Raw genomic sequence first — 22,468 nt, forward strand, 5'->3', positions numbered from 1 at the left:
CCATCTTTATTCCATCATTATAATAAGCAATAAGGGTAGTAAGTAATGCCTTTCACCAAAAGATTAGCTCTTTTTAAATTTAGTGGGGGGTTTTGTTTGTTTTGTTTTATTAAGATGGGGTCTCACTATGTTGCCCAGGCTGTCCTTCACTCCTAGGTTCAAGTTATCCTCCTGCCTGAGCCTCCCAAGGCCTGGGACTACAGGGGCACACTACCACACAGCTCTCCTAGCTAGTTCTTTTGATGCTGAGAATAATCCTAGTGGTATATTATTATTACAATCCCAGTTTATAGATAAGAGAACTAGGCGGTTAAAGGGGTTACTTGGATCACATGTCTAACTAGTGTCAGTGAGTCAGAATCCCTAACCACCAGCCCAATGTTCCCTCTGCTGTGCACAAAAAAGCAGCATCACATTTAAAGGAAGAAGAACAAGGCTTGTGGGCAAATTCAAAATTTGAGCTCTCCCTCTTAATAGGAGAAAGCTCTTACAGTAGAATGGTAAACAGAGTGGGCATACACCAAAGACCTTAACCATTCACCAAAGTACTAATGTTTAATAGTAAAGGTGACCTAGAGTAGTTATATAAGTGGATCTCATATAAAGAAGTAGTAAAGCATACACATCATCAGCAATATTGAAAGAAAGACAAGGCAACACTGAGCTAATTGAGGGACTATATTAATCTAAGCACCAAAATCTCCAACAAGTGAAATCAATGAAACTTCTCTTAAAGTTCTGAAAAAAAAAAAAAAGACTTTTATGGGTTCACATCACATCAGGTAACATATCCTGATGTAAAGGGTAAAAAGATTTAAGATCAACCTATGGATATATTATTGACCATAGTCATTTATTTTAAGCTTACACATTTGGCATAGACTTATATCCAGACAACAGATTTGTTTTGATTCTATGAATTATAACCATCTGTTGCCTGGGGAAAAAGAAAGAAAACATTTGTACTTTGCCTTATTTATAACAGAGTCTATTGGATTTGAAGCATACATGTTTTCCTCTAGCACCGAACTTACTAGGAGAGCCATCTTAGAACACCTGATTGAGAGCTCTGTATACAACAATTATGTTAAAGCACTGAAAAACTGCATTCAGCATTGGAAAACTGACTTGGCTGTTCTTTACAGTTGATAAAAAAAAAATGGGTTTTGGAGATTCAATTATCTAAATATAAAAATATTAACTCCTATATTACCTACATTAGAAGACATAGTTCATCTTAATAAATATATAGACAATGGATTTATGTGAAAGTGTGTGTTACACAAGTATATACTTGCTTACCCAGTAAAGTAACTAATCATAAAGTTTAAATGTGTGGTGATAGAAACACTTGACATCTTGCCACAGAAATCACTACCACATGTTCGCAGGGAAAATTATAAACTGCTAGCAAAATCCTTATGTCTTTTTATTAGATATGCTGTTGTGTAGCTTGCACTCCTTGGTAGGAGCACAGAAAAAGAAAATGAGGCTGGAGAGGTGGGTAGTTTCCAGCTGAGAAAGCGGTGGCAGTAGAGGCCATGCCGAGAATGTTAGACCTTACTTGCTGGGGGTGAGTGTGGTGAGAAGATGGGGACAGGAGCTATGCAGCCTCTTCAGCACTCCCACCAGGACCTGATCATGCGGTGGTGGAATGCAGAACAGACTGAAGACTTGGAAATCAAGGAAACAAGTAAGAAAAGTCTGGGGCACCTGCCAGGGGTAGAGTGGTGGAAATTTTAACTAGACAATGGAAATTACTGAGGTCAGTTTGTAACATATAAAACTTAATAAGAAATGCACACAGCAGAGTCACTTACTACAAGAGTCAGGAAGAGAAAATTCTAAACAGTTAAAATACAAAATTTAAGAATCTGTTTATAATTATAACTTGGGTTTTTTAAATGTAACCACATAGAGAAAGCGACCTTTGTAGTAATTGTGTACAGCAGCTCAGAAGTATAATAAAATTAAAGTCTACCCAAAACAATAAAAAATTAACAATTTTTGGGAAAATGAATTACAGTGGCTACAGGTTCATTTCCAACTCATACTTTCACTAACAATAATGGACATGTCTACAAACTTAGCTTCAATGAAAATGTTTTAGTGTGTAAACATTGTTTAAATAAACAAGATATGTGGCCTAGAAAATAGACACTACACAATACCAACAGGTTTTTCATCTACCAGGAAGATAGAAGAATGGTCCTTTAGCAAGGATGAACAGTTGCACATTCACAGCTTTCTGTGAAGAAGTTCACTAAAAAGTGGTAATCCCATGTGAAAAGTATAAAAAATAGGAAAATAAGAAGTTTAAATAAGTATATGTTAAACATGCACTAAATTAATATTTTAATTGAATGCTATTCCAATAAAGTACTTTTAAAAGAGCAATTAAGTTTTTAAAAAACTTTAGTCTGTAATTAAGATAAAAATAGCCAAAAATTCCATAACAGAAAAATGAGAAATTCACAACTCAAGAACAACAAACCAAACAATTCAATTTAAAAATGGGCAAAGGACTTGAACAAACATTTCTCCAAAGAAAATATACAAATGGCCAACGGGCACATTCAAATATACTCATCATCACTAGTCATTAGGGAAATGCAAATCAAACCACAATGATACAACCTCACATCCATTAGGACAACTATTATAAAAAACAACAAGTATTGGCAAGAATGTGGAGAAAGTAAAACCATTGTACATTGTTTATAGGAATACGATAGGGTGTAACTGCTATGGAAAACAGTGTGGCGGTTCTCCAAAGAATTAAACATGGTGTTTCCATATGATCCAGCAACTCCGCATCTAGACGTACACCAGAATGAAAGCAGGGATTTGAACTGGTATCTGAACGCCCAATCCCAAAGCTGCATTACTGACAATAGCCAAAAGTGGAACCAACTCAGAGAGTTCACAAAGAGAGGAATGAACAAAACGTGGTACATAAATACAATGGATTATTATTCAGCCTTTAACAAGAGGGAAATTTTGACGCATGCTACACACCTGCATGATCCTTGAAGACACAATGCTAGGTTACCTATGGTAGTTACAAAAGTACGAATATTGTAAGACCCCCCTTTTCAAATCACAGGGACAGAAAGCAGAATGTTGGATGCCAGGGGTTGGGAGAAGGAGAAACTTGGGAGTTATGGTTTAATGGATACAGAATTCCAGTTGAGGCAGATACAAAAAGTTCTGAAGATGGACAGAGCACAACAATATGACTGTCCTTACTCCACAAAAAACAGCATATTTTTTAAAAGGCTAAAATGGCAATTCTACATGGTGTAAATTTTACTGTAATCTTCAAAATATATAAAAAGGAATTTGTGCAACTAGTTGATAAGGCATATTATTTAAGCATAAAATAGTCAATTGTGGGCCTAAAACTGCATTGACAGATTAATAACCTAGTTATTAATAAATATTGACAATATAAGAAGTCAGGATAGGACAAAGGAGATAATTTAAAATCACAAAATGAATTTATTTGTGGTATTAAGATATTTTAATTTCAAAGAGTTAAAATTTGAACTGGACACAGTGGCGCATGCTTATGATACTAACTATTCAAGAGATTGAGGCAGGAGGATGACAAGTTGAAGGCCAGCCTCAGCAACTTAGAGATACCCTGTCTCAAAAACAAAAAGGGCCAGGGGAGACTGGAGATGTAACTCAGTAGTAGAGTATCCTAGGTCCAATCCCCAATACCATAAATTTAAAAATATATATATTAAAAGTTTTGAGAAGCAGTGTAGGGTAATGGTTAAAATTTGGACAATCTAGACCAGATGGACTGGGTTCAAACCCAACTCCAACATGCACTAGCTATGTGCATGTTACCTACTTTCTCTGAGTTTCTATTTCCTCTCTGTAAGAATGGGGTGATTATAATTGTACTTACCTCATAGGTCCTTGTGAGAGTTAAAGGAGTTTATAATTAAAAAAAAAAAAAAAAAGAACAGCGCCTGGTACATAATACCATACAAATATTAGCTCCTAGATCTCACCAGCCATCAAAACAAATTAAAATTAGATAAAAAAGTAAAAGGTTTAAAATAAACTATAAAAAATAATTAAATATAGGCCAATCTTCTCTGTGTAGGAAGGTCTTGTTATGCATAAAAACAGGAAAAATTTAGGGAAATGATATATTTGACAGCATAAAAATTTAAATTTTTAAAATCACCACATACAAAATTAAAAGGCATACGGTAAAACAAAGAACAACGACCAGATCAACAAGAATCATATGCTCCCAAAATAAAAGTCAGTAAAAGGAATTTTTTTTTTTTTAAACATAGCCTCAATTTGTCTTACACCTTTCCTGGCTTCCCAATCCCCATCTCCATGGCTCACATCCTATAGAAAGGTTTAAAAGTCAAATAATTGCTTCCTGACCTTTCTTGATGTTTGGAGGGACCATGTGATCCAGTCTGCGCAGATAAGAGGTAAGAATAAGAGTACTGGGAGGTAAGCTGCTGACCAGGATTTTTCCTCCCTGATAAATGTAGAGAGGCATGTCAGGAGAAAACTCCTACTCTGGGACACCAGGATTGGCTTCAGCCTTTGAACACAGTGGCAAGAAGCTGTTACACATGGAATTCTTAGCGACCATATTTTAACTGAAAAGTCACTGAGATTAGCCAATGGGGGTTGAGGCAGGAGGAGTGGAAGCCCAGAAAGTAGAAAGATGACATTACTCAATCACTGCAGCTGGATCTGCCTGCCTCTAGACTTCCTGTTAGACACGACCTTCAGGCTTAAACCCATTGGGTGGGTTGTCTGTTATCTGCTGCAAACCATGCTCAACTGCCATATTCTGTCTGTGATACTTACACAGTTGATCCCTTCTTTCTCCTTGAAAGGCTTATTTACTTGGCTTTGAGGATGCTACACTGGACTGATTACCCTCCTATATTCCTGGCCTTTCTTGGTCTCCTTTGTGATTCCTGCTCCTCTTTCCACCCCTTTAAGCTTGGGAGTACCCAAGAGGTACCCCTGACCCACTCCTTCTACACTTACTGTCTTGGTGATCTCATCCAGTCTGGTAACTTTATATATCATCTCTTAAAGAGCCTCTTGCCACTGTGTTCATTTGTTGAATCCCAAATGATATTCCTACACCAAACTTCTTCTATGAACTGTCTTTTATATATCTACTATTCATTGATCTCTGTAATTGAATTCCTGATACCTACCCCCTCAATATCCATGTCTGCATCATTCTTTGCCATCTCAGTTAATGTCAGCACCATCTTTCCACTGCTCACACCAAATGTTTATGGTCATCCTTCACTCCTCTCCTCTCTGCTTTCACCCCTCAACCAACCAAGTCCTGTTGGCTTTACCTTTGGCACAATCCTGATCCAAGAAACCAGTATCTTCTGTTGTGATTACAGCGTCTCCTCATTGCTCCCAAACTCACTTCCATTCAACCTGTTCTCAACTATCATAGGGGATCCTCTCAAAATCTAAGTCAGGTTTAAAGCCAAAGTCCTTATGATGATTTTCAAGACTCTCTGTGATCTTGCTCTCACTACCTCTCCAACCTCATTTCCCATTTCCCTTTTCCTTACTTCATTCTTTCTATTCCTAGGACACATCAGTCAAGCTCCACTTCAGGATCTTTCCTCTTGCTGTGTGCTCTAACTGGAATAGTCTTCATCTAGATATTCACAAAGCTCTGACTCCTTGAAATTATCAAGATGTAATTTCAAGGAGGGAACATTTTTATCTCGTATTCACCTGATCACCTGAATGCCAAGCACCATCAATTAAAATGAGATATCATTTTGCACCTTCTAAACATGAATACTTGGAAAGAGTGTTAGAAATGTCAAAATACTGGCAAGAGTTTCGGAAAAACTCACATGCTCAGAGTAGGAGCATAGACTTGTATGCTGCTTCTGGCAGGGAACTTGGCAATGAATCTCAAAGCCTTAAATAAAATTCCCCCACCCAGGATCCATCTAGATGAATGTATCCAGGAACTTATCTAACCAGTTTATGTACTTTCAGAATTCTTCTATGTGGAGTTGTTAAGTATACTAAAAAATAAACTACCTTAATAGTCAAAACATCTGAAGAAATAAACTGTTCCTACTATGAAGATACAGTTGAATGAGTTACAGTTTGAGTGAGTCCCCCAAAGTAATTGTGTTGAAAACTTAAACTCCAATGCAACATGGTAGGGAGGCGGGGCCTAATGAGAGGTCATGAGGGCCCTGACCTTAGGAATACACTAATGATATCTTGGGTTAGTTATAGGAGAGTAGGCTTTTACAAAAGTGAGTTGGACCCCATCTGCCTACTTATTCTTGCATGCCCTCTTGCTTTTCTGCCTTCTACCATGAAATGAGGCCAGTGCCAGGATCTTGGACTTCCCAATCTCCAGACTGCGAGTCAAATAAATTTCTATTGTTTATAAATTACCCAGTTGGTAGCATTCTGTTACAGAAATACAGACTAAGACAATAGCACCTTCTCATGATAGAATATTATAGTCATTTAAAACCATGTTACTAAGAAAAATGTAAGAATCTAAGAAAACAGGAACCATACCCTTAAAAAGAAAAATCTGCGAACTAGGTACCTACTGGCTATTAGGCATAGGCTTTTATTTATTTTTTCTTTTTGGAGACAAGGCCTGTGTTACTAAGGCTGGTCTCAAACTCCTGGGCTCAAGTGATCCTCTGGCATAGCTGGGACCACAAGTGCCTGTCACTGTGCCCAGCTAGAAATGAGATTTCTAAAACAGTATAAACTGTCCCCATTAAATGTGTGTAAACATGTGCAAAAAGAAAAAGCACTGAATAGTTATAAATTCTGATGCTGAAAGCTATTTGGTGGTAGTAAGGTGAAGGGTCATTTTTGTTTCTTTTTTCCTTCTGATTTTTCACTTAAAATAACCTGCTGGGAAGCTGGCAGTAGACACTTGACAAATAAGTTCAATCCCCAGTACCAAAATAAATAAATAAATTACTGGAATTGACTAATTCAAGATAGACAAGGGGTAGAATAAGGTTTGCCTTGCTTAGAACGATGCCCCCACGTTCCTTTCATGAACTTAAAAGACCTAAACTCTGTCTTGTCTTTGTTGATCGCCAGAATACTATTCCACAGTGTCCTAACTGACCATCCGCCCTCTTCAGTATTTCTACACATCTGTTCCAACTTGGTCATCAGTCTTCATGTTATACTCTGAATCCTCCATTTCTGCTTCCTGGTACACCAGCCAATTTCTATTTACACACGCACACACACACACACACACAACAAAACCTCAATCCATATGTGTGTTTCTTATGTTTATTTCTGAGGTCTTAAATGTCAGAAAGCATCAACACTAAACCAAGACTGGCCATTACCAATGTAAGGGCATACATCTCTTATAAAATTACATTTATCATATAGAAAGAATTCCATCAAGTTGGTATTCATAACCTCAGCCTCTTCTGAGATCCCATTGTTTCTCACTGTGTTTTGTTTTCTCATATCACAGAGACAAATGTGATGAGAAGGACTCACCACCCTCCCCCTTTGTCAACACCCTGAGGGCGGGAACCATGTCTCGCTCTCTCCACAATCCTCCAGTGTCTGGCATAGGACTTGCATAGTATTCACTCTCAATCTGTGAAGTGAATGAATTACTTTCCAGAGCACAGAATTTTAGTAACTCACTCCATTTCTATATTGTCAAATGTTATTTCAGTATCCCACGTTCTTACCATAGCCAAGATAATACTTTACTAGCAGGATATAAGAAACTGTACTCTGTGTACCCATCACACTGACTTAAATTCCAGGGTAAACTCACAATAGGAAACCACAGCAGCACAGGTGAGTCACAACAAAAACACAGCCAGTCCCAAGAGAGTAGTAATTTGACAGAGAAACAAGAACATTCCACAAAGCAAGGTTTTCACAGTCACTTGAATCACACAGAAGCACAGCACTGAAGGTCCGGACCTAAGGACCTGTTTGTTCCTGGACTTCACAAGAAGTCTAATGCTTTGGGTGCGGATTAACAAAAATAACTTCCTTAGTTACGGGGCTGGGAATTTGCCCACAGCTAAGGGAATGTCTAATCTTCAGAGTATGATAAACCCAGGACTTGGAAGTGCTGCATCCTTTCCCTAGCTACCATGCAAAGATGGACAGGGTCTTCACAAGTTCACCAGTGAGTTTATTTTTTGGCAATGATACCAAGAACTGATAAGAACAGAGGATGGGGCTGGGGTGTAGATCAGTGGAAGAGAATGTGTTTAGCATTCACAAGGTCCTGGGTTCAATCTCCAGTGCCAAAAAAGAAAAATGGTAGAAGGCATTTGGCAAGCTTTCTGACTCATTAGGAGCCAAGATTTGTGGGCAGAGCTCCTCTAAGCAGTGAAATCACTGAGATCTCAAGAGTGAGCATCAACTTCCTTTCCTAAGTTTACAAAAGTGAACCAGTCAATAAAATCCACAAACTTGTTTGGAAGAAATCATCAGTGCTCAAAAAAGTGAGCTTGAAAATATGCAAGAAGCTACCCAGCCCATTATCTGCTGCTACTTTTAATGTTCACTCTTAAACCTATTTCATCTCCTAGTACACGCTTCTGCATTCCCCTCTTTATTTCAAAGACATATTTGCCCGGGCAATGGATGCATTCTGACTATTCTGTTGGCGGGCTGTCATGCTCATCCCTCTTGCTCAAGATTAGCTGTTTTTCCACAGGCTTCCTCAACCTTGCCACATTTTTACTGTCTTAAACCTCAAACACGTACACACCCCTTTGAGGTGCTCTCCAGTCTTCAATACCTTCAAGGTTAACATCCCTCAAGCCAAACCCCTCATTCTCTGGAGAATCTTCTCTTGCTGCTCTATTCTGTATATCACTTTATGATCTCACTATCTACACAGCCATCAGAAAAAGAATGCTGGTGACACTTGGGACCATTCAGATCTTACTGGACAGTCTTCCTTCAAAATATCTGAAGTACGTGCTCCACTTTCTATTCCGAAATGCTGGCAGGAATCTTAGAATTCTGTGTCTAGACTACTAGAACTAACTTGCCTCAACCTCCTTAGGGCCATCTCTCACTGACCCCAACACATGTTTTGCTCCAGGCATGCTGACCCTGGCCTTACTGGTCCCCAAACACAACATATACTTTCACAACTCAACATCTGAATCTTTGACAATGCCGGCTATTTTATCTGCAGGCAAACCACCACAGGCACATTCCAAGGCTCCTTTGAATGTCCACACTCTTCTCCAGCCTGCCCTTAGTCTGAGCTGGTGTTGTTCCCTTTACTAAGGGCACACAGTGCTCCCTACAAGTCTCCATTCAAATCAAGTCCAGTGGTGTTCCTAAATATGGGCTGGGTAACACGTAAAGTGTGCTGAACACAAGAATATAAAAATAACTAAACCTGGACTCTATGCTATGGATCTCACAGGTTAGCAGGAGACAGACATGTAAGAAAATAATTACCACACAGCTTGATATGTCACAAAGGTCAGGGCAGTTCTGCCAAGATCTGAAGCATGAAGAGCCTACATTGTATGATTTGCTTGGACACCCCTTTCCACCCCCACCCTCCAATTACTGAGGTTCCTAGGAGAGTATATTGGTTTAATCATGTTTATATCCTGAGTCTAGTAGACTCCCAACATGCAGGCCCTCCAAACGTTTCATGAATGGATGAATAAGGGACTTCATAGTGACATATTAAGCATATTCTATGAGTCATTCCACAGACCAATGTCCACCAGAATCATTACTAAGTGAGAAGTATGTGCATTATCTAGAAAAGATCAAGAATTTAGTGATGTTAAAGAAAAGGGAAGATACTTCTCTCTCAAGTGCCTATAGGGTCCTTGCTTTAGCTTATCTTCTTGCACTTCATCATCTTATATACTAAACATTTTATTTAGTTTATTTTCCGACTTCCCTTACTAGAACTTAAGCTGCCCAGGGGCAAGAAATTGTCTCTCTTGTGCACTTCTTCATTGCCAACACTAAGAATCGTTCCTGGCACAAGCAAGCATTCACTGGACAGTTAACATAATGCCCTTTAATGAATAATCCATTCAGATGCAATAATGAAGAAGTAAGTGTGTCAGGGCTGCCACATGCACAGCAAACGGGCTAAGAGCACAGATTCTAGGGACAGACTGTCTGGCCCTGTCCCTGTCTCCACCAGTTATCAACTGTGCAACCTCATTAAGCTTTCAAATCTCAAATGCCTCACAGGTAGAGTAGGGGTAATCGTAGTGTCTATTCCTCATGTGCTGTGAGGATTAACTGAGCTCATGCATTTAAGGGAACATAGGATAGTGCCTGGCACATCATAAACAGGTTAACTACCATCAGTATGTTTACAGAAAAAAAATCCAGAGACATAATCTAAATGTGTTTTAATTACATACAAATATAGATGCATCTATTAGCAATATATTAAAGATAGCTTTTAGAATAACTTATTGAGTGATAATTTATGATTTCTAGTAATTAATTCTATAAATAGGTGAAAATTCTAATTTTGCTCACTTCCTCTCATATTCTCACTTAAAAAAAGGTTTTACATACAACAAGAGTTAAAATGATTTTAAATTCCTTTTAACACTAATTAAAAAAAAATCAGTTTGCATAAACCAAGCAAGAAGTTGTACCACTCAGGAGGAGAAAAGAGAAATCTGTAACAATAGACGGGTCATTACACGTTTCAGATATTCAACTGTCCTGCAAGGAATTTATTAACCTGCAACACACTGAAATAAAACAAGAGTTTACCCGTTGTATTTCTCTTTTTCTGGAGAAAGTAAAAGCTGATTCTTTCATGAGACCTTCCTTCCCTTGGGGCCTCTGCCACACCCTCACATATCTATTTGTGTGGCTGAGGCAAGAACAAGCAGAGGTCTCCCCAGGCAACAGAAAGACCCACAGGGCAGGGAGGACATTCTGTACCACTTCTGGAATCCTACCTGGCTCAAGGTAGTCACTGAAAAGGCAACTGCATGATTAAGTGGGAAACACACACTCTTAGAATGGAAACCTGCTCAGAACCAGTACTACCTGAAGCTGCGATCCTGACTGTACCTATCTAGGTTACTTACTCAGCAGCACTCACTTTTGATAACCATAGAGAATAATTTATATCATGGAAATTTAGCCAAGGATCTGAAGTATACCACGGTTTCTAAACCATTCCGTTGAGCTCAAGAATTTTCTTTATTTATTTAGAAACTCATGATCCTACTCACAGTTCTTCTTTAATAATATGAAGGCTGAGAGCTTGGACTCCAGAGTTTACCACTTTGTCTGAATCCCACCTCAGCCACTTCCCAGCTACATAACATCAGAAAAACCCTCCATGGTGGTTTCCTAATCTATAACATGGGAGGAGGCCTCAGAAAATTATTCTGAATGTTATACGGATTCATAGGTGAAATGATTAAAACAAAACCTGGAACTTGGTATACATTCAACAGCGTGAGCTGCTATTCCTGGCATTATAGAAATAAGTTTTATCATTATTTCATCTTAGTTATTTAACTAAGTGTGTTAAAATACATACCCCCAAGAAGCTAAAGTACTTTGGATTTGGTTTCTTATAAGCTAACTTAGTCTTATATAAATTTTCCCATTTTGACAAATAAAACAGAAGAGATCCATTCAGTTTAATTATAATTCTTTCTCACATTCATTCTAAATATTCAAGAAAATGGCTATTTTAACTCTAGGTCTGGTTTTCCACTTAGTTCTCTGAAAGGATTTATTAAAAACCCTGTACTGGCTGGAACATTCCTGCTGCTCACCTTTTCAGCAAAGTAACTTTGTATGAGTACAGTGGATATTCGTTTGGTTTCAATTTTCGAATACACAAACACTACATTGTATAAGAAAATAGCAACAGGCTCTCAGTGATCTGAAGGTGCATTGTTTTTGTTCCTTGATTCTTCTGTTCTACTTTTAACTCTGTGATGATTACAGTTCCTCTCCCCAACACAAAAACACCTTTCAATTTATTGTGAACATCCAAACAAATAAGTTTTAAAAACATGACAGCATAATCAAGTTAGTGCTTGACTTAGTCTGCTCAGGCAACCATAACAAATATCATAAACTATTGTACTTTAAATGACAGAAATTTGTTTCCTCATGGTTCTGGAGGTTAAGGAGTCTTATTAGCTCATGGTATCAGCTGATCTGGTTCTAGTTGGGACCCTCCTCCTGCCTTGAAGCTGGACACCTTTTCACAAAGTCTCACAGGGTAGAGAGGGAGCCCTGGTGTTTTTCCTCTTCTTATAAGGGCACCAATCCTATCGGCTCAGGGTCTCATCTTTAAGACTTCCTTTAAATCTTCATCACTTCCTTAGTCCCATTAAAATTCATGGCTTCCACATACAAATTTGGGGTGATAAGATTACTTGGTCTATAAATCTTCTAACCTCTCAACATAAAACTCTAATTCAAATCCATAACATTTCTAGTTACATAAAATTTTCTTTTTTCATATATAGGAAAACCACTAGGTAAATTATAATTTAACTCAGACTAAAAAATTTTTGTTTTCTTGGTACTGGGGATTGAACCCAGGGAAGTTTTACCACTGAGCTATACCCCCAGCCCTTTTCATAATGAGACAGTTGCCAACCCCGGGCTCAAACTTGGAATCTTCATGCCTTGGCCTTCCCAATAGCTGGGATTACAGGCATATACCACTGTGCCCGATCGCATTTAAATTTTAAAAATTTGAATGAATAACTTAGTTATCAAGCTCATTAACACAGGATAACCAAAGCTTCAGTAATTTTCCCTGTCCCTTCATAAAACAATACAGATCACTTTTCCGTAAGACAGGACATTATGTAGCACACACTGAAAGGATTCAAAAAATATTTCAGGGTTTAATGGGAATGGTCACCTACCTAAAAGAATTCTACCTTTTAAAGTATACCCTGGGTACTGACCTGATTTCTTTTTTTTTTTTTTTAATATTTATTTTTTAGTTTTAGGTGGACACGATATTTTTATTTTTATGTGGTGTTGAGGATCGAACCCAGCGCCCTGCGTGTGTGCCAGGTGAGCACGCTACCGCTTAAGCAACATCCCCAGCCCCCGATTTCTGAAAAGTGTGTGCACTTAAGTTTTCTGGGATTCAAGCATCATGTGGTTCAGAGAATCCTACTAGTAGCAGCCATGACTCAGAAAATTAGATGAGCTCCAAACTGCACCTAGAAAGATAGGACTACAAAAGCTGACAGGATCCTAGAGTCCCAAGCTTTACACTCGACAGATGTGAAAGCTGATGGTCAAGGAGGGTAAATGACTTACTGTCTATGGCAGCTCATGGGTGCCAGAGTGATATTAGAACACAGGGCTCCTCACCACAGGCCAGAGTGCCAGTGGCCATAGCTCCACATGCCACCAAGCCACAGGTTCTCCTGACATCCAAATAGGAAGGGAACTCCCCACACCCTGGCAAACACTGTGTGCCTTGTCAGGCAGCAACAGTGAGAACAAGAGCTTTGATCTCTCTCACACCTTGACTCCCAACTCTGGCAATACCCTAAAAACAAGGATCACTGCTTCTCCCATATCCTTTGGCTTCACTTTGTTTTCCTCTCAAACGATGAACACTTCAAGCTGATGGATTCCCCTTTCCTGATCAGCTCTTCTATGGATGGAAATGAAAATGGGCCAGGTGAATCCCTCTTCTTCCCCTCATACCTCTCCATGGGTCTGCTTCCCCAACCTCATAATCTTCACATAATCCATGAATCTAAATAAACATCCCTTAAAACACTTCTGTGCCGTATAGCCTTCTCACACTAGCAGCCTCATGAGAGGATTGGAAAATGAAACCTAAAAATCCTCAATTGTAGTGAAATAAAGAGATCCTCTGGGATTTGGCTGGTTTTATTAGTTTCTGTAAATGTTCTCACATGTGTGGGTACATGATTTTAGAGGCATGTTTCTTTTTAAGACCATTCAATAGCAGTCACTATTTTTACAAGGGAACTTACTTCTATCTGACATGCCTTTAATTTGCTCAGCATTGTACCTGCAGAAATAAGGGGTGTTCCCTGCAGACCGTGATCAGTCGACTAGAATGGCTGGCAGGCTTTCTGTCTTAGCCTCTGTGAAACAGGGCTTGACTTTTCCATTTCCTGTTCTGGTTTGTAACACAAAGAAATCTGTACATCTGCCAAATTTAGTAAGACACTTAATAGCTATTCTTGAAGCTCTCAAATTTCATCCATCCAATACAGCTTTAAAACTACACCTTCAAAAGTACAAGCCAGCATAGATGAAAGTTCACACCAGAAAAAAGTTCAACTGTTTAGTTGCCCTCATCTCCCTATAAATTTACATAGAGTAATTTTCTACTTGAATTTTACTGAAAGATGTATTCTTTCTTATATGGTGAGGACACTCGATGAATCTATAACATGGAAATACTGTTAAATATTAACCATTTATTTTTAAAAAGTTAATGAAATGACTCATTTCCAACAGTCACCCAAGTGCATGTATGTATGCATCCTTCTCAATAGCTTGTAGTTTATGTACATGAATCTATCTCCAACTAGATTTGTAATGCTCAAAGATAAGGGCTGTATTGTCTTGTTTTGTGATTTTTCCTAAGCATAATGCTGAACCTCAAAAGGCTAAATGTGGGCTGGGGTTGTGGCTCAGTGGTAGAGCGCTTGCCTCACACATGTGAGGCACTGGGTTCAATTCTCAGCACCACATATAAATAAATGAATAAAATAAAGGTTCATCAACAACTAAAAATATATAAATATATAAAAAAGCTAAATGCATTCATGACAGAGGTGTTATTGCTGTGACCAAAACTGTCATTCTGCTTTCTGCCAAGTTTAATTCAACATTCAAATAATTCATAAACTGCTATAAGCAGAGCTCAACTACTTTATTCTTACCAGAGGTGGACACACGCCTGATCCTCTGAGGAGATAAGGTTCGATCAGAACTGAGGCTCCGACTGTCACTGTTCCGCCTCAAACAGGAAACAGCAGGACCCACTTTGCCTTTTGGAGTGGGTGTTTTTCTCAAACTGCAAGAGTCAGGTTTGGATATGTTCCTCCCTGAGGTGGTGGTAGGTTTTGAAGAAGAACCCTAGGGAAAAAAAAAATCAATTAAGATTTAATCCAGATCAGAGCTTTTCCATACAATTTCCATGTGTTATTAGCTATATAAAGAAACACTGTCTTAGCAGATTTTCCAGATAAACATTTAATTCTTATTTTTACTATGAAGCAATTAAAACTCTTCACAGCTGACTTTTAATTTCAGCCTGATCTGCTTTTGGACCCACTAGTGAGGTTGTTCTCAAGATCACCCATATCACAAGCGAAATTCACAGCACTGTGTTCAGTCCTTTGCTGGAGAGTTCTCTCTCTAGCATCTGATACTGACCACTCACTCCATCTTTCTTTGGTTTCCCCAACAGAGCTCTTTCCTGCTTTTTCTTCTGGTTCTCTGGCTATTTCTCTGGGTCCTGTTCTGTGCCTTTAAGTGCTAGTCTTCACCAGGACCCAGACTTGGTCCTGTTCTCTTTTCTCACCACATCGTCTCCCCACATGATCTCATCTGCTTGCTGTCTCAACCACCACGTACACACTGGTGCATCCAAAATCCACATGTCCAAGCCAACACTCTCTCCTGACTTGATCCTATATTTAACTCCTATCTGCCCCTCCCCACTTATACCCTTCAGGTACCTCTGATTAACAATAATCCTATTATTGTTGGTGTTAACAGTCCTTATACTATGCAAAATATCATTCTAAATTCTGAATACATGTATCAACTCATTTAGTAATCCCATGATATTGATACTTTATCACACTTCATTTTACTGAAGAACATGAAGCACTTTCTAAAATTAAACTGATTTTACACATTCCTCTCAGAACTTATCTCTTCTCATTCACCATACAAGCTTCTTCTGGCTGCTTCCTTTCTTACCTCTTATATCCCTCTTTTCCATCTCCCCTAGAATAAGCCAGCATGGTTTCCCACTAGGATTACTGAAGCTATGTCCTCAGGATCTCTCTGGTCTCACCAGCTTCCCATTCATCTTCCATACCCTGGCCAGGGCAATCTCTCTAAAATTGAAATAGGGTCAGACCTATTTCTACCCCTACCTTCCAGAAAAAAAAAAAAAAAATCAACTCTCTTTTTAAGATACATCAAGCCCCTTCTAATGTGGTAGCCCTTCCATGCTCTTCAGCTTATGTCCAAGCACCCCAGCTCCATCACGCCCACTTATCTGGAGGCCCCCAAGTCAGAATATCTTCTTGTATTTCTTCATCTTTATACATGGTATCCCCTCCACCTAGAATATGTGCCTTCTACATTCTGGCAGTGATTCAACTACATCTCCTCCAGAAAACTTGATAATTCTCCCCACTGACCACACCCTCCTTCCTCTCCTACAACACAGGAATCTATTTATTTTCCCAGCTTTGTATTTAACATGCCCTTCTAACTTACTTTTTAACATTCCCCACTGCACTAGGTACTACGGTTGGGCAGGGGCTATGTCCTTTACATCCTACCAGCTGCCACCATATATGTGGCACACAGTAGGAACCTAATAAATGTTTCCATTCTACATTCAGGAAATGGGAGTCAAGCCTTACTCAGAGGACACATGCCAATGCTGTAAACTACCATCTGTGTTCTGCCTTCACATAAAGAAAAACTGAGCAATGCAGAGAGGTCATTTTGCAGTGAATGATGGAGCTAGAATTTGAAACGACTTCAGAATCCATGCTCTTAATTCAGTGTTGCATACTCCCACTTGGACCCTTCTTTATTTAGTAAATCATAAGGATAATTTCCAATAGAGATACTAAAGCCCTATGCTGATGGCTGTCAGATCCAAACACCAGGTGAACTCAGTGCTAACTTATAGACCAATATCCCAAGGGAACAGCTGCAGGTCAGGTTCTGAGATAGGAGAACAATACTAAATTGGCCAGGAGAAGCAGGGGAGAGTAGCAGACACACTCTTATCTTCTACCTCTACTTTAAAGCTGGCTGACCAAATCCCCCAGAGCAACTTTCTTCTAAAAAGTAAAACAAACTTCTCATCAATTTACAAAAGTGAATCTTATCTTGCCTTTCAGAGCCAACACTCCACAAAAGCCCTGTGATGTATATAACAGTGAGAGGACCTGAATTTGAATTTCCATTTTTCTACTTAGCAGCTTTATGAGTTTTAAATAACCTCTTAAACAATTGCCTAGTTGTTACTGGGAAGAATAAATGACAATGTATGTGAAGCACCTGAGCACTACTGGGAAAATTAAATGACATAACATACATACACGGTGACTGAGCCAAGTGCTTGGTTCAGAGCAGACACTGAATAAATATCAATTCCTTTCCTTTTAGACACTTCACCACTTCTAACACATAATCACAATTGCATAACTTCTTCAATGGGAAACTGCACTTCACACTTTGTATCAAAATAAAATTCCCTCTTCCAAATAAGAACCTTTCTGAAGTTTCAGATAAACCCTGACCACCCAACAGCTTATGAGGTTGTAGACAGCCTCGAGTCAACTAATTTGGCCCACAGAGCATACTGAAAATTAACATCCCTCCAGGACTCTCTTCACAGACCCTGGGCAAGCAGAGCCCTTGGAGAGTGCTGAAGTCACCCACGAACGCTGCAGGTGACTAAAGTACACAGCCAGAGTCACCCAATCAGCTTTCAGATCCAAGCACCTTCCCTTCCAGACATGTGGATACTGGAGAGGCGAACTAATGAAATCAAAGGGCACCATGCTTAAGACAGGGTCATGGAAACAGAGTGAGTTCTTTACAGCAGTCCATAAGTACCAGCACTGCAGAGAACGTAGGACTGTCCTTCAGGACTCATATCTAATTATGAATCCTAATTGCAGGATTCTGAAGGTGAAAAGCACCTCATCTCCAAGATGTACCGGGATCCCTTTCAACCTGAGGATCCTATTACCTTACTTGAATACTGCATCATGGGCCTGAAAAACATGCTTTCATTCTGCATGGGGGAAAATATAAGGTTAAGACTGAATGCATAAATATGGAAAAAAAAATCCTCTAGCTTCAAAAGTATATAACCAATTTATATTCAAGGTAAATATTTAAAGAAACTTTACACCAGTTTTTCTGGTAGCCAGGGATAGATATGAAATAAAAGTCTCCCATAAATCAAGAAGAAATAAGTGTTCCATTTATATGTATATCAACAAACATCAAATTAAAATTATAGATTGGAATCAAGATGTTACTGCAATTTAATTTAGCAAAATATTACAATTATAAATGATATGTTCAGTTTGATAAATTTTTAAAAATTTTTAGTTGTCGATGGACCTTTATTTTTATTTATTTGTTTGTTTATATGTGGTGCTGAGAACTGAACCTAGAGCCTCACACATGCTAGGCTACAACCCCATTTCTGATGTTTAAAAAAAACTTTTTTTAAACAAAAACAAACAAAAAAAAGCTTTTAAACAAACCATTTGTTACAAATCTGTGGTATACCATTCTTCCTAACAGATCTCTAAACTGACGCAGCTGAAGAGTATCTTCAGTCTTTCTTAACCTTATCACCTAAAATAACCTTATAATTTCCTCCTTGTGGCCCCCATGCACCCTTAAAACTCCTCTGAAACAGCCCATCAGCACCTGACCACAGTACATATTTCATCCCTCTTACATATGAGCCCTCCAAAGGACAGGCTGTCTGTGTTATGTCCATCTTCCTCCCCTGCACCCAGTTCCACTCCTGGCCCCAGGGACAGACACCCAAGGACAGCCTGCATGGGGCTGAAAATACACATGTCCCCACAGCCAAAAATAGGCCTGAGGACAAGTACATAACCCCAACAGTAGCCTGTCAAAGTGTTTTCAAAACTCAGAAAACTAATGGCTTCATACTGTTGCCAAAATATATGCAAGTTTATAGAAAAATAATCTTTGAACTTCACGTGAGTTCTTTATTTTTATTTTTTAAATGGACTGATCTAGTCCCCCTAAGTATTTGTTGCTATAGGAAATATGCTGCTTGTTCACTAAACACAAATAAAATGGATTTTATTTATTTCATATACCAGAAATCAATACATTAGGTATGCAAGAGACCTTAGAAATCTACTAGCCCAATCCTTTGACCTTTGAGTCCACAAAAATTACTTTCCTAAAGTTACATTAGCTTGTCAGAGACAGAATCAAGAATCACATCCTTGTTCACAGGAGAGAGGTCTACTCCCCAGAGGTAGGTCCTCAATAAAACATCAAGAGTTATTCTTATGTTTACTAGCACTCCCTAGCTATTTCTTAGTGTAGGTCAAGATATCTGAAAGTTTATAAACTATTTTCAGAAAAATAAATACCTAATGTAATCAGGTTATATTTTAACTTCAAATAACCAATTATAGTAAAATATTAAATTAACTTGTTCTTTTAACACACTATCAAAAGGAACATTGATATTCAATACAAAATACTGAAATGGAGGATTTTTTTCAACATGCAGGTTTGTTGTATTTATGACCTACTCACTCTAGTATGTATTGTCAGACAAAACAAAGAATTAACACCTGAAAGCATATTTGCACACCTCGTTATGCCATATTATTGGATATTAGTGGACCAATATTGCTAATAGACCCCAGTTTTTTCCACCACCCCTGAAGCACACAAAAGCTTTCACTTACCAAAAACAGGGAACCGTATTCAAAAGTCTGATTCATAACTTCCTTTTTTAGCTCTTGTTTTTCCATAGGTGTCCTATTTTCTTTTTCACCCTTCTTTTCAGGGCTAATCCCATTGATGTTGGAGACATATGTCAAACATTCAGCACTTTCCATTTCGACAGGGAGTATGCCTTTCATCTTCTCAAAAAGCACAGCTACAGACCGGGTCTCACATGCTGCATTACAAGAACTTGCTTTGTCAACATCTTCCTGATTGGATTTCATGGCAGATGTTGTTCTTGGAACCCTGTGTGAAGCATTTTTAGAATGAGTTGTAACATGTACAGCCTGGCCAGTAATGAGTTTATTAAACTGCTGCTTGTGTGTCTTGTTAATTAGGATTTCTGCTTTTGTGTCTGAGTTCAAGTCAGATCTTGGTGTTTTGCTCAAAACTGTCAACTGCCTTGTGGAAGACACTGTTGAGGGGGATGAGACACTATTCAACTGAGATTTGGGTGTGACCTTTGGTACCGCAGGATCTTTGGACTGCAACACAGGTCTAGACATAACTTTTGCTTTGACATTCTTGAAATTTGGTCTTGGGTAACTTATAATTTCAGTTTTTCTAACCTTGCTACCTACAGAGATATTCGTTTTGGTGGCTAATTTTCCTAGGCTAGGCTTAGACATGTTCATAGGTGTCCCCTTGGATTTTGGCAAATTTTTAAGGTCTCGATGACTCTTCTCCATTTTATTATATTCCTCTGTTGCTTCAACAGGCGAAATAGTAAAGCTTGCATTTGTGCGTTCTAGGATGGGCGTTGACATGCAAACTGTGTTATTTGTGCTAATGATCATATCACTTGCATCCCAAGTCAGTTCCAATGATGAAACCATCTTTTGTCCTGGTGAGCTACTTAATATCAGTTCTACACCATTATTTTGGGTTCCCAAATCCTTATCATTGGAAGCAATTTGTCGATCATCGGTCACAGTGACGTTGTGCTCCGAGTTCAGCACTTGGGCTTTATTTTTATCAAAAGCTGGCACCAGTAAAGGGCATTCATCATCAATAACACAATCGGACACTGTTTCTCTTAGATTTTGGCCCATTTCCTTTTCACCATGTGAGCTTTGTGAATGTGTCTTACTATTTGGTTCATCTTTAGAGAAACAATAGAACTCTTGTAATATAGACCCATTGGGGACGTCTATGCCATCGGAAACTGGTGTTAGTGCTTGTATCTCTTTTTCTCCAACTAGTCTTTGCTGTGACCCATCTGTGTACTCACTGGTGACCTTTCCTAAAGAATACTGACACTGATTTCCAATATCTGGAACAACATCTGTTTGCATTACCATGTCAGAAAATGCTGTATTTGAGGCCTCTGATGATGTGGCTTGAGGGTTTTCAAAGATCTCTTTATTATAATTAATTTCTCTCATATGCACTTTGTCAAAATGGGACGATGTCCAAGTGGAACAGGATACAGAAGATGTATTTCCACTTCTCAAACAGGTTGGTTGAGGTCTTCCAGAGGTGTGCAAAGACCGACTCTTTTCACTGACATGATGTGTGATAAAAGTGCAGTTAACTTTATTCACTTGTGTGTCAAAGGTTTTGTTTAACTCCAAGGCAGTAGCATAGTCTGAACAATTCAAATCATCATTAGATTTCCACATGAAAGGCAGAGATGGCTCAATACTCTGGTCCTGATCTGCTTCTAAGGAATGACAATCGCTGTGCTGGTATTTGGGCTTCTCTGTATTTATAAGTGCAGAAGACAGACATGTGGGATCTTCATGTGTTTCCAATACCCGCTTACTAATGAAATCACTTGACTTTTGGTGATCGAGTACTTCAACACATTGGTAGTTTGAAAAAATACTTTCATCGTTGTCCACAGAAGGGTCCATTTCATAATCGACCACCATGTCCTCTAGGTTGGGAGAACTCCAATTCACATGACTGGTTGAAGAGTTTCGGGTAGATGGCGATTTTTGGTTGTATGCATACCTATTTCCATTTTTATCACTGAAAAATAAGGAATGCGATTCATCTTCTGTTTTATCATCTGAATTATCATCATTCATTCTGGATATTGACATTAAACCTCTTCCATTTTATTTCTTCAATTCTTCTCACATGAGAGGGAAGGAAAAATATTTGCCAGCCTCTAACTTTTCAGCACAGTTGGAAGTTTTTCAGTTTAAGATGCTTCAAAGGTGAAATGATTTGTTGCTCCCTGGAAGAAATAAAATGTTTAACACAAGTAAATATTAGAAAAATTAATGTCACCCCTCGATTAATTTCAATCACTTTTTTTTCCCACATTTAGAATCCACCACTTTTAAATATGTGAATAATTAAGATATTGTTAGCTAATTGTCTATCCCCTTTCAAAGTTTTGGGGGATTTTTTAGTAGGAACTAGGCAACAGAATGGAAAGTAGAGATACTGCTAAAATCCCTGGGACACACATCACAACTGATATGCCTCCTCCCTACTCGTAGCAACGCTACCTTGTCATAAGAAGAAAGCTAAGTCTGGCAAAGTTTTTCCTTCTTGTTGGTTGACAGAGTGACCATTCATCTGAACTTGCCTAAGACAGTCCCAACTTTTGTCCTTAGTCCCAGCATAATTCATAATAGTGTCCCTTTCTCAGAAGAGCCCCCTACCATTTCCAAGGAGAATGATGACCAGACAGACCACATGGGCCCAGCAAATGAGCTAAAGA

General features: G+C 38.7%; 1 protein-coding gene and 1 long non-coding RNA gene across 4 annotated transcripts in view; one reads left to right on the forward strand and one right to left on the reverse strand.

Moving 5' to 3' along the window:
- The window catches only part of Mtus1 (microtubule associated scaffold protein 1), a 143,834-nt gene that overhangs the window by 72,496 nt on the left and 48,870 nt on the right, over window positions 1-22,468 (reverse strand). For all 3 annotated transcript variants that reach the window (XM_048791827.1, XM_015486065.2, XM_015486064.2), the window contains exons 2-3: window positions 19,752-21,976; window positions 14,955-15,150 (exon numbers count right to left, since the gene is read on the reverse strand). In XM_048791827.1, coding sequence (XP_048647784.1) covers window positions 14,955-15,150; window positions 19,752-21,839 — 2,284 coding nt within the window. In that variant the 5' untranslated portion in view covers window positions 21,840-21,976. The remainder of the gene's footprint in view (window positions 1-14,954; window positions 15,151-19,751; window positions 21,977-22,468) is intronic.
- Window positions 1-22,468, forward strand: part of LOC125612879 — a 44,898-nt gene that overhangs the window by 7,099 nt on the left and 15,331 nt on the right. The window lies entirely within an intron of this gene.

The sequence above is a fragment of the Marmota marmota genome, unplaced genomic scaffold (assembly GCF_001458135.2).
Source record: "Marmota marmota marmota unplaced genomic scaffold, marMar, whole genome shotgun sequence".
Lineage (NCBI taxonomy): Eukaryota > Metazoa > Chordata > Mammalia > Rodentia > Sciuridae > Marmota > Marmota marmota.